This window comes from Sapajus apella, unplaced genomic scaffold (genome assembly GCF_009761245.1).
Source record: "Sapajus apella isolate SASKATOON/1434 unplaced genomic scaffold, GSC_monkey_1.0 scaffold4, whole genome shotgun sequence".
Lineage (NCBI taxonomy): Eukaryota > Metazoa > Chordata > Mammalia > Primates > Cebidae > Sapajus > Sapajus apella.
This window is the reverse complement of record NW_022436944.1, coordinates 12620811-12633413: the sequence shown is the minus strand read 5'-3', so window position 1 is coordinate 12633413 and position 12603 is coordinate 12620811. Positions and strand designations below refer to the sequence as shown.

The window sequence follows — 12603 nt, the reverse complement described above, 5'->3', positions numbered from 1 at the left end:
TTTGGCTTTACTCATAGTGAGGTGGGGTTTTAAATGAAGGAGAGATATGATCTAATTTCAGGACTAGGCTGTGATGAGGAGAAAAGATACAGGGTGAAAGAGAAGCAAGAAGACGAGCTAGGAGTTTATTGTACTAATCAGGAGAGAGACAGTGTTTTCAGGATCAGAATAGTAGTGATAGATAAAGGGCAGGGTCCCTAGAGAATTTCCTACCAGCCTGCCTACTGGGAGAACGGGGTGGAGCCACAGGAAGTTCTCACCATTTGCAGGGGGGCCTGGCGTTTGTTGTTCCTGTGTGGTGACTTGGGATTCTATCTGTGAGATGGGGGCCTGTTAACAGGAAGCCTTCTCACTATGCTGAGAGTTTTTTTCCCTTTTGTCCAATAAATTCCATTTCCCCTCACCCTTCAAAGTGTCTGCATGCTTAACTTTTCTTGGTCATGTGACAAGAACCCGTTTCTTTCCTACAACAGTAGAAGAGGAAGTTGTTAGGACCAGGGTGGGAGAGGTGGAAGTTGTCAGGACTAGGGTGGCAGAGGTAGACATTGTTAGGAGTGATTGTATTCCACTGTGTTTTGAAGGGAGGGACAAAGGATTTGCTCTTAGATTGAATGTGGGGTGGGGGAAAAAAGTATAATCAGGTTTTAACTCCCAAGTTAAAATTCAAGATGCTTTATTAAACATCAAAACAAAGGTGCTGAGTAGACAGTTGTATATATGAGCCGGGACTTTAGAGAAGAAAACTGGGCTGAGATATAAATTTGAGGGTTTATCAGCATACAGACAGAATTTTAAGGTCATGAAAGTATGAGATCACTCAGAATGTATAGAAAAGAGATTTAAGGGCTGAGTATTGAGCAACTCCCATGTGTAGAGATAGGCAAGATGAAGAGGAGCCAGCAAAGGAGATTCAGAAGGAACAGACGGTAAAATAAGTGAACCAAGAGAGTGGTATCCTGAGAGCCAAATAGAGAAAATGTGAAGTACTGTGGTACAGTAGAATGAGTATGAGTTTGGGATCCTGTCAGGCCTGATTTAGGTACTTAATTAGCTGAGAGTTCATACAAGTTTCTTGATATCTCAGAGCCATAAAATAGGGGTAACACATGCTCTCATAAACCATCTAGCCTAACATTTATTGCCTTGTAGGTAATATTTCCCAGAAACACATGAGTCAAGTAGGTGAAGCTATATTTGTTGTTAATAGTAGTCAAGAAAGAAACAGTATATTCTCGCAAGTCTGATATATGAGATTCTTTTAATATAAGAACTTGGTAGCTGTACAGTGCATTTGAAAGCCATGTGCAACTGAGAACCAAAATTGAATTATCATTGCACTAGATAGACAAGACAATGGAACTAGCTTGGGTGGAGAAGTGAAAATACTGTGAAATAATCTCTGTGTAGGACTTAATGTACTGTCCTATAGCTCATTAATTGCTGTATCAAGAAAGACCTTTATAAAGAAAGATTATACCAATGAAGTTTTTGTTTTTATTATGTATTTCCTTTTCCTATAGCTAAAAATCCACAGAGACATATCAATTTTAACATTTATAGAGGAAGAAGGCTGGGTGCATTGGCTCACGCCCATAATCCCAGCACTTTGGGAGGCCAAGGCAGGAGGATTACTTGAGCCCAGTAGTTTAGTAGACAGCAGGATAAAATCCCATTTCTGCAAAATATTTAAAAATTAACTGAGTGTGGTGGCATGCACCTGTTGTTCCAGCTACTCAGAAGGCTGAGGTGGAAGGATCACTTGAGCCCAGGAAAATGAGACTACAGTGTGCTATGATTATATGACTGCACTCCAGCCTGGGCAACAGAGCAATGAATACCCTGTGTCAAAAAAAAAAAATAATAATAATAATAATAAATAAAATTGGCTGTGAGCAGTGGGCTCATGCCTGTAATCACAGCAATTTGGGAGGCTGAGGCAGATGGATCTCTTGAAGCCAGGAGTTCAAGACCACCTGGCCAACATAGTGCAACCCCATCTCTACTAAAAAATATAAAAAATTAGCTGGGCATGGTGGCACACACCTGTAATGCCAACTACATGGGAGCCCGAGGCATAAGAATTGCTTAAACCCGGCAGGCAGAGGTTGCAGTGAACCGAAATCATGCTACTATTCTCCAGCCTGGATGACAGAGTGAGACTCTGTCTCAAAAATAAAGAAATAAAATAAAAAATAAGAATTAGACCTTAGAGGAAGAGGTTGTGAGAAACTAATTGTGGGTATTGCTTGAGTCTTTTCAGCATGAAAAAAGTTTGAATTTGTGACTGTTTTCTCTATAAAGGCATAGCAAATGAATCTAAAAAATTATATGGAGCACAGTTCCACCCTGAAGTTGGCCTTACAGAAAATGGAAAAGTAATACTGAAGAATTTCCTTTACGATATAGCTGGGTGCAGTGGAACCTACACTGTGCAGAACAGAGAACTTGAGTGCATTCGAGAGATCAAAGAAAGAGTAGGCACGTCAAAAGTTTTGGTAAGCAATTTATCATCTAAAAGTCTATAAATTTATATCAATAATGTTGGAATCCAGAAACTAGAGTCCTCAACACAGCCCTTAAAAGTTCTACAGTTTTAGAGTGCTTTTTCAGTTACCATACATACCTTTGATATAAACAGTGCTTCTAGGTAATGATTTACACTGATAATGTTTATTTTCTTTTTGCTTGTTCTGCTCAGTTTGATTTTTCATTTTACCCCGTAGGTTTTACTCAGTGGTGGAGTAGACTCAACAGTTTGTACAGCTTTGCTAAATCGTGCTTTGAACCAAGATCAAGTCATTGCTGTACACATTGATAATGGCTTTATGAGAAAACGAGAAAGCCAATCTGTTGAAGAGGCCCTCAAAAAGCTTGGAATTCAGGTCAAAGGTATTGAAGAACTCCAGAAAAGTTAAACTTACATGTCAGGACTTGTTTAATCAAAACTAGTCTCATTGTTTAAATGACCACAATTACAGCTTTCTCAGTATGCCCAAGGTTGAAAATACTTGTTTTTTAATACTCTGCTTTAAGAGGGGTTTCAGTATAAATTTTTAAACTATTGATTCTGCTAATTTTATACATAGACTGATAAATTAACATTTTGCAGCTACTATTCAGTTCTTCTAGTTATATACTTTAAAAATTATCTTTTCCTGGCCGTGCGTGGTGGCTTATGCCAGTAATCCCAGCACTTTGGGAGATTGAGGCAGGTGGATCACCTGAGGTCAGGAGTTTGAGACCAGCCTGGCTAACATGATGAAACCCCGTCTATACTAAAAATACAAAAAATTAGCTGGGTGTGGTGGCTCATGCCTGTGATTCCCAGCTACTTGGGAGTCTGAGGCAGGAGAATTGCTTGAACCTGGGATGTAGAGGTTGCAGTGAGGCGAGATCACACCACTGCACTCCAGCCTGGGCAACAAGAGTGAAACCTCGTGCCCCCCCCCCCAAAAAAAAATCTTTTCCCACCTTATTTCATGATATTTAGGCATGAGCCTACCCAAGCCCTCCTCAGATATGGGTATATAGATTATTTTGCAAATAGAAAAGATAATAGGGGAGGTGAAGATTCTATAGTTACTTTTTTTGGTAAACTTGTTTTTTTTTAAATTTAATTTAATTAATTTTTTTTTTTTGGATTGAAACAGGGTTTCACCATTTTGGTCAGGGTGGTCTCAAACTCCTGACCTCATGATCCACCCCCCTCAGCCGCCCAAAGTGCTAGGATTACAGGCTTGAGCCACCATGCCTGGCCTAGTAAACTTCTTAGTCCTTAATAGCATTTACATTTGTAGATAACTTTTATACTTTTTAAAAAGAAGATGCAGTTGATAGTTATAATGAAATGAGGTCAGTAGTTTAATGTTACAAATTATTGTACATATTGAATTAATTGGAACTGATACCAAAAGGCTGAATATAATGAAGACTTGTAGGTAAGCATGATGTGAACATGAGTCTATTTCTTTGAAACTTTTCTAAAATAACAGTAAAAGCATAAAACAGTATAATGCCGTAAGGATGAGGGATAGAGGAGATGATAACAGACAGATGATTTCAACAAAATGTTGGAAGGTAGATAGCAGATGGGTAGTGGTGGATTTTCTTGGTTTAAGCTTCATGGGTTTCTAGAGAGGTCTCTCCCAACATCCTGGGACGGTCCCCAGTGGTATCTTCACATGGTCATATGTTTTTGTGAAATTTGCAAGTAAGATATTTTGATGATTTGTAGTTTATTTTCTTTCGACTCTAACTTGTTCTCTGTTAGTTGGTGCTGGAATGGCTGTGGGCATTTTGAGATCAGGCTAAGACAAAGATGAGCCGGCGATGTGCTTAGTATGGGTTTAGTGGTATATATGTGATTTGCAATCATTTCTACGTAAAGTACTTTTTAGCCATCCCTGTATAACTTATAATTTTTAGTATCTTATATGTTATTCTGTTTCTTGAAGAAGTCCTTCAAATTGTAAAACTTGGTTATGTTCCCTAGTAACTGATGTAGCAGGATGGAGGAATTCACAGCCTTGGGGTAGGATGGGAAGGAAGCCAACAAAAAGGAAGCTGATTTATGCTGCAGACTTCTGGGGAGGCTTAGGAATTTGAAGCATTGGTTTTTTGGAGGGGCATTGGTCTTTGGGTTAGCCTAAAACAGGGATTGGTTAAAAATCTGAGAAGCAGATCATTTTCCTTAGCACAGGAGCAAACTGCTGCTGTTCTTCCCAATCAGAACACTGTGGGTGTATTCTCTCTCTAGAGGGGCTACACTAGAGAGGTTCTGGATTTGAGCATACTAATACCAGGCATAGTTGAGGGTGGAGGTAAGATTCTATGTTAAGAACAGGATCAAGTAAAATTCTGTTTGCAGAATAGTGATTCCCTCTTCCTACCACATCCTCTGTTCAACTGCCAGAATGCTAATAGGCAGGAGAAAGAATATGTCTTCTCTGGGTAGTTGACCACGTTCAGGAAAGACCTACAAATTCACTGGCCTTTCTACAATGAAATAGCCAGCTGCCTGTTCATCTTATAGTGAAGGCCATCAGTAGCTTAGATTTATTAGCAAATAGAGATCTTAGTCAGTTTTTAGTTTCCTGTCCTTAAATAAAAAAAAAACAGCCAAGGATTTTTAAACGTATGTTCATAAATACCAGTTTTACAAGACACTAGTTAGTGTGTGATTCTAACGACTTTGATTTTCTATTTAGGAACCAGTGCTTTTGACTCCCTTGGGGCTAGGCTTCTTGCTGTGGTTTCTGCTTATTGCTCTGGTGAAGCACTGAACAGAGAGAAAACAATCAGCATTATTTATTTATTTGTTTATTTTTTTGAGACAGAGTTGTGCTCTGTTACCCAGGCTGGAATGCAGTGGCGCCATCTCGGCTCACTGCAACCTCTGCCTCCTAGGTTCAAGCAATTCTCCTGCCTCAACCTCCTGAGTAGCTGGGATTACAGACATGTGCCACCAGTCCCAGCTAATTTTTGTGTTTTTAGTAGAGATGGGGTTTTGCCATTTTGGCCAGGCTGGTCTAGAACTCCTGACCTCAAGTGATCCGCCCACCTTGGCCTTCCAAAGTGCTGGGATTAAAGGAGTGAGCCACGGTGCTTCTCAGCATAATTTGTGATGTCATGGTCCTAGATCTAAATGCCAGGAGATTCTCATAGAAACAAAATTTAATGAGTGTCTGTATCTGAACTCTCTTACTCAGGATTTATTGATAGTTCTTGAATATTGATAGTTTATTAAAATTTGTAGGCAAATTTAGGGGAGATCAAAGGAATCATATAGCTTTTTTTTCTGTATTTTGACTTATTTTTGATTTCAAAAAGTTCTATCAATTTAAAACGCATCTCCCCTTTCCTCCAGTGATAAATGCTGCTCATTCTTTCTACAATGGAACAACAACCCTACCAATATCAGATGAAGATAGAACCCCACGAAAAAGAATTAGCAAAACGTTAAATATGACCACAAGTCCTGAAGAGAAAAGAAAAATCATTGGGGATACTTTTGTTAAGGTACCTTTGTTTTTAATATCGTCAACATGTACTGTTTTTGATGTGAGTCTTACTATTTGTTTTTCTTTGTCATTATATAAAAATAGCAAAATTCGCTAGTTTTGGTTTGTTTCTTATGTGGCTGAGAGTTTTACTGTGTATTGTCATTATATTGACCAGTAGAAACTGTTTTGTGTTTTAATACACATGTATGCTTACCTTGCCAGGCTGTTACTCTAACTTTTTAAGAATAGATATCTTCATCTGATCATAGACTTCAATTCATGGGCTCTTTCAATGGCTAATTAATAGAATGTTTGCGTACTTTTTTTTCTGGAGACAGAGTTTCGCTTTTGTCGCCCAGCTGGAGTACAATGGAGTGATCTTGGCTCACTGCAGCCTTCATCTCCCAGGTTTAAGCAGTTCTGCCTCAGCCTCCCAAGTAGCTGGGATTACAGGCATGCACCATCATTGCCCAGCTAATTTTTTTTTTTTTTTGAGACAGAGTCTCACTCTGTTGCCCAGGCTGCAGTACAGTGGCATGATCTTGACTCACTGCAACCTTTGGCTCCCAGGTTCAAGTGATTCTCCAGCCTCAGCTTCCTGAGTAGCTGAAATTACAGGTGCATGCCCCCATGCCTGGCTAATTTTTGTATTTGTAGAAGAGATGGGGTTTTACCATGTTGTTCAGGCTGGTCTCTAACTACTGACCTTGCGATCTGCCTGCCTCAGCCTCCCAAAGTGCTGGGATTAGCACCGTGCCAGCTGCTAATTTTGCATTTTTAGTAGATGGGTTTCACCATGTTGGTCAGGCTGGTCTCAAATTCCTGGCCTCAAGTGATCTCAAAATCTCACCCGCCTTGGCCTCCCAGAGTGCTGGGATTACAGGTGTGAGCCACTGCACCTAGCCTCACATACCTTTTTGAATCATGTTAAAGGATATATTCATAAAGGAGTTTATTTTGGGAGTTGGTGGATTTTATTTTCTGGTCATTGTTTCTAAGTGCTGTAAGAAATTTAGCTGAAAGTATAAAATTTTGCTTTAAAAAATTTTATCTCTTACAAGGCTGTTTTATTCCTGTTGATTATAGATTGCCAATGAAGTAATAGGAGAAATGAACTTGAAACCAGAGGCGGTTTTTCTTGCCCAAGGTACTTTACGGCCTGATCTAATTGAAAGTGCATCCCTTGTTGCAAGTGGCAAAGCTGAACTCATCAAAACCCATCACAATGACACAGAGCTCATCAGAAAGTTGAGAGAAGAGGTAAAAGTTTATTACTTTTTTATAAAGTAGATACATTTCTTCCCTCCTCCTTCTTCCTAATATTCACAGAGTTGCACAGCTATCACCGCATCTAATTTTAGAACATTTTTATTACCCTAAAAAAAAACCTCATACCCATTAGCAGTTACTCTTTATTCTACTTGTTGTCATTGTCATCCTGCTTCCACTTCCCAGCTCCTCCTTTCCTCCTCTCTTGCAAGCCCTAGGCAATCACCAACATGAATTTATTTTCTGTCTCTATAGATTTGCTTATTTTGGACATTTTATATAAATGAAATCATATAATGTATGATCTTTAATGACTGATTTACCTTGATGTTTTCAAAGTTCATCCATGTTGCTGCATGTATCAGAACTTTATTCCTTTTTATTGCCAGATAATATTCCATCGTATGGGTATACTATGTTTTATTTATCCATTGATCAGTTGGTGGGAATTTGGGTTATTTCCACTTTTTGGCTGTTATAAGTAATGCTGCTATGAATATTGGTTATAAGTTTTTGTGGATGTGTGTTTTTATTTTTTTGGTGTATGCCTGGGAGTAGAATTGCTAGATCTTAAGGTTTAACATTTTGATAAATTTCCAAACTGTTATTTAAAATGATGATACGATTTTACATTCTTGCTAGCAATATATGAGATTCCAATTTTTCGAGATCCTCACCAAGACTTGTTATCTCTTTCCTTATTGTAAAAAACACATAATGTAAAATATATAATCTTAAACCTTTTTTTTTTTTTTTTCGTTTATATATTTTTATTTGGAAATGTTTGTATCAGTACAAGGAAACAATTTTGGAGACACTAAATGTCATCAGTTATCATTAGTTTATTATAAAAGAGAGATATGGAAATTATTTACATGATGAAAGATTTCAGAACTTCAGTGGAATGGGCATTGATGCCATTTCAATAGTGACTTATTTCAGTCTACCTACTTTCCAAGAATGTCACCATCTCTAAATAGGAAATAATCCTTGTCATCTACTTTGGTGCCTCCATATTCTGGGAGAAGAACTTTATCTCCAACTTTCACGCTAACTGGTTGAATCTCTCCACCCTTTCCTTTAGAACCCGATCCAACAGCGACTACTGTTGCTTGCAATACTTTTCCTTGAGATTTTTCTGGAAGCATAATGCCTCCTTTGGTTACAGTTTCAGCAGCACTCCTTTCAACCAATACTTGGTCAAAGAGTGGGAGAAACTTTCTAAACGCCTGTCCTGCCATGACTGCCTCAGCCTCAGACTCGTACTCCGCTCTGGCGCACCGTGGCAAGGAGAGACCCGCGATACGGCCCTCGCGACACGTGAAAAGGCCGCCCAGCGCGCGCTCGCCCCGGCCCCCCGCCGCTGGCCCGTCGCCCCTCCCCACGAGAGAGGGCGGTCGCCCCGAAGCGCGCAGCGATTCGCCCCAAGGGCCCTGCGTAGGCCGCTGACGCGAGGAATGGGAGCTTTTTTTTTTAAAAACAAAGCCTCACTCTGTTGCCCAGGCTGGAATGTAGTCATATGATCTCAGATCACTGCAACCTCTGCCTCCTGGGTTCAAGCAATTCTCCTGCCTCAGCCTCCCAAGGAGTTGGGATTACAGGCGTGTGCCACCAGGCTTGATCAATTTGTATTTTTAGTAGAGTTGGGATTCACCATGTTTACCAGGCTGACCTCAAACTCCTGCCCTCAGGTGATCTGCCTGCCTTGGCCTCCCAGAGTGCTAGGATTACAGGTGTGGGCCACTGTGCCTGGCGTTAACTGTTTTTAAATATACAGTTCAGTAGCGTTAGGTATATTCACATTGTTGTAAAACAGATCTTCAGAACTTTTCATCTTTCAAAACAAACTCTATTAAAAAACATTAAGAAACAACGCTCCCTTTTAAGCATCTGGAGGTGTAAAGAAAAAAAAAGCAACTCTCTCTTTTCTCCTACCCCCAACCCTCTGGTAACCACCATTCTGCTTTCTATGTTTCACTACCTTAAATACCTCATATAGGTGGAATCATACAGCATTGCCTTTTTGTGACTTGCTTATTTAACTTTGCAAGGCAAGATGGCTTATGCCTATAATCCCAGCACTTTGGGAGGCTGATGTGGGTGGATCACTTGAGGTCAGGAGTTTGAGACCAGCCTGGTCAACATGGTGAAACCTCGTCTCTACTAAGAATACAAAAATTAGCTGGGTGTGGTGGCAGGCATCTGTAATCCTTGCTACTTGGGAAGCTGAGGAGGGAGAATTGCTTGAACCCTCAGGGTGGAGGTTGCAATGAGCCGAGACTGTGCCATTGCACTCCAGCCTGAGCAACAAAAGTGAAACTCCCAAAAAAAAAAAAAACAGACTGAATAATGTACCACTATATGTATATACCACATTTTGCTTATCCATTTTTGTTTATCTTTTGGATATATGCCCAGAAGTGGAATTGCTGGATCATATGGTAGTTCTCTTTTTAATTTTTTGAGGAACCTGTTGTCCATAGCAATTGAACCATTTTACAATCCAACCAAAAGTACATAAGGACTCCAATTTTTCCAGTGCTTACAATTTGTTATTTTCTATTTTTTGATGGGTGTGTTATCTGACTTTTAAAAATTTTAGTCACTGGGCACAGTGGCTCATGCCTATATATAAACCTCCACTTCCCAGGTTTAAGTGATTCTCCTGCCTCAGCCTCCTCAATAGCTGGGAGTACAGGCATGCGCCACCACACCCAGCTAATTTTGTATTTTTAGTAGAGACGGGCTTTCTCCGTGTTGGTCAGACTGGTTTCAAACTCCTGACCTCTGGTGATCTGCCCTCCACAGCCTCCCAAAGTGCTGGGATTACAGGCGTGAGCCACTATGCCTGGCCTAAAAATTTTTATTTTAAATTCAGGGGTATATGTGTAGGTTTGTTAGATAGGTAAACTTGTATCATGGGGATTTGTTACACAGATTATTTCATCACCCAAGTATTAAGCCTAGCACCCATTAGCCTTGCTTATTTTTCAATTGAGTTATTTATCTTTTTATTATTGAGTTGTAAATGTTCTTTATATATTCTGGTTACAAGTCTTTTATCAGATATATGATTTACAAATGTTTTCTCTAGTTCTGTTGTCTTTTCATTTTCTCAATGATAACATTTCGAGAATTTTAATTTTGAAACACTAGTATATTTTCTAATTGTATTCTAATGAAAACTAGATCAGAGATGATAGGTTGGTTTACTCTGATTTATTTATATTTTAAAAATGTATGTTTAAAATGTGCTTGAAGAGAAATAAGGATACCACTAAAATATTCATCTAATTCCTTATAGGCACATAGGAGCAAATACTTTAAAAGATACGTTTTTTTTAATAAGAATCTTTTAGTCTAAGAAAAATGGTAACAGGAAAACCCAATAATTGATTGCCCTTTATTTTCCGTATCATCTTGGTTACTAATTTGTATTGGTTGGCTTCTTTTCCTCCCGATAGGGAAGAGTAATAGAACCTCTGAAAGATTTTCATAAAGATGAAGTGAGAATTTTGGGCAGAGAACTTGGACTTCCAGAAGAGTTAGTTTCCAGGCATCCATTTCCAGGTAAAAATTAGAATTGAATTTTGTTTAAACCTTCATATTGAAGAAAAATTAGTTCATACAATTCTGAAATAATGTCATCTCAGGGAATATGTAACATGAGAGAAAGGAAAGGATGGTTAGGGAACAAACAAAATCTTTTGAGAATCTACTGTATTTACTTCATTTTATTAAATACTCATTTTCCATTCTATTTGTGTTTAAGTATTACATGATCCCTGGTAATCTGGAATATGATGTTGACATCAGATGAGAAAACCAAGATATAAGATATTTTAATAACAGTGCCATACAATCCTAGTAGTAGAGCTAGGATTTGTTATATTCTTTGTACCATACCATGGTGCAAAGGAAGATGTGAGGATTTAACCTTGTTTTTTTTAAAATCCTTGTCCTATGTTTGACTTGTTTGAATGGATGAACCACTTCTTTCTGTGCAGAAAATTCTTGGCACAATGCTCTATGTAACTAATTCCTGAACAAATAGTACTCCATTTGCTGTCATATAGAAAAATATTAGAGGTGATAGTTGTAAAGTTAGGATGGCAAGTCTTAACCTGTTTTTGTTACTAGTTCTTGAGAGCTTGGACAAGTCTGCACCTCATCAGGTTCTAGCTCATTGTAATAGTGATTAGGTGATGATTCAGGAGAATGACCTAATTGAATTGAAAAACATAGTAATAGCCAACGTTTCTTAAGTACTTTCTATGTGCTAGGCACTTTGCTAAATACTTTTTATCATCTTATTTGATCCTCACAATGGAAACTAGTATCCTGTTTTACAGCTGAAGAAACCTAGGGATAGAGACTAATTTGCCAAAACTTATGAAGATTCAGAGCAATGGAGCCACTGCTATATCCCCAATAATTTTTACCTCTGAGTTTATACTCCGGTTTTTTTTTTTTTTTTTTTAAGACAGAGTCTCGCTCTGTCACCAGGCTGGAGTGCAGTGATGCATTCTTGGCTCACTACAATCTCTGCCTCCAGGGTTCACGCGATTTTCTTGCCTCAACCTCCCGACTAGCTGGGACTACAGATGTGCACCACCACACTCGGCTAATTTTTTTTGTATTTTTAGTAGAGATGGGGTTTCACCATTGGCCAGGATGGTCTCAGTCTTTTGACCTTGTGATCTGCCCGCCTCGGCCTCCCAAAGTGCTGGGATTACAGGTGTGAGCCACCACACTTGGCTAGAGTTTATACTCTTAATGATCATATTGGCTCCATAAACAGTTTTACAAATGTGTAACCTATGTGGTGATTAGTACTTGTTATCAAATCTAGTAGTCAGATTGAGTAATTTAAGATCTTTAGTCCCTAACCTGCATGCTGGCAAAGAATGGTCTGTGGGCCAGTGTGGTGGCTCATGCCTGTAATCCCAACATTTTGGGAGGCTGATGCAGGTGGATGACTTGAGGTCAGGAGTTCTAGACCAGCCTGTCCAACGTGGTGAAGCCCTATCTCTACTAAAAATACAAAAAAATAGCTGGGCATGGTGGTGCATGCCTGTACTAGCTACTACTGGTGGCTGCTAAGGGTGGCTAAGGCAGGAGAATCTTTTGAATCCGGGAGCTGGAGGTTGCAGTGAGCTGAGATGGCACCACTGCCCTCCGGCCTGGGTGACACAATGAGACTCTGTCAAAATAAAATAAATTAGAAATAGCAGTTCACATTTTTTGGTATTTGATTATGGATATATTTGACTTTATATATATATATATTTTTATATATATATATATATATTTAAACAGTATATATATATAT

At 39.0% G+C, this 12603-nt stretch overlaps 1 protein-coding gene and 1 pseudogene across 1 annotated transcript in view; one reads left to right on the top strand and one right to left on the bottom strand.

Annotated features, from left to right (window-relative positions):
• GMPS (guanine monophosphate synthase) overlaps nucleotides 1-12603 on the top strand; it is a 79509-nt gene that overhangs the window by 46058 nt on the left and 20848 nt on the right. Inside the window, exons 6-10 of the mRNA XM_032262554.1 lie at nucleotides 2302-2495; nucleotides 2724-2889; nucleotides 5867-6018; nucleotides 7089-7262; nucleotides 10736-10841. Coding sequence (XP_032118445.1) covers nucleotides 2302-2495; nucleotides 2724-2889; nucleotides 5867-6018; nucleotides 7089-7262; nucleotides 10736-10841 — 792 coding nt within the window. The remainder of the gene's footprint in view (nucleotides 1-2301; nucleotides 2496-2723; nucleotides 2890-5866; nucleotides 6019-7088; nucleotides 7263-10735; nucleotides 10842-12603) is intronic.
• On the bottom strand, nucleotides 8031-8607 carry LOC116539563 (annotated as a pseudogene).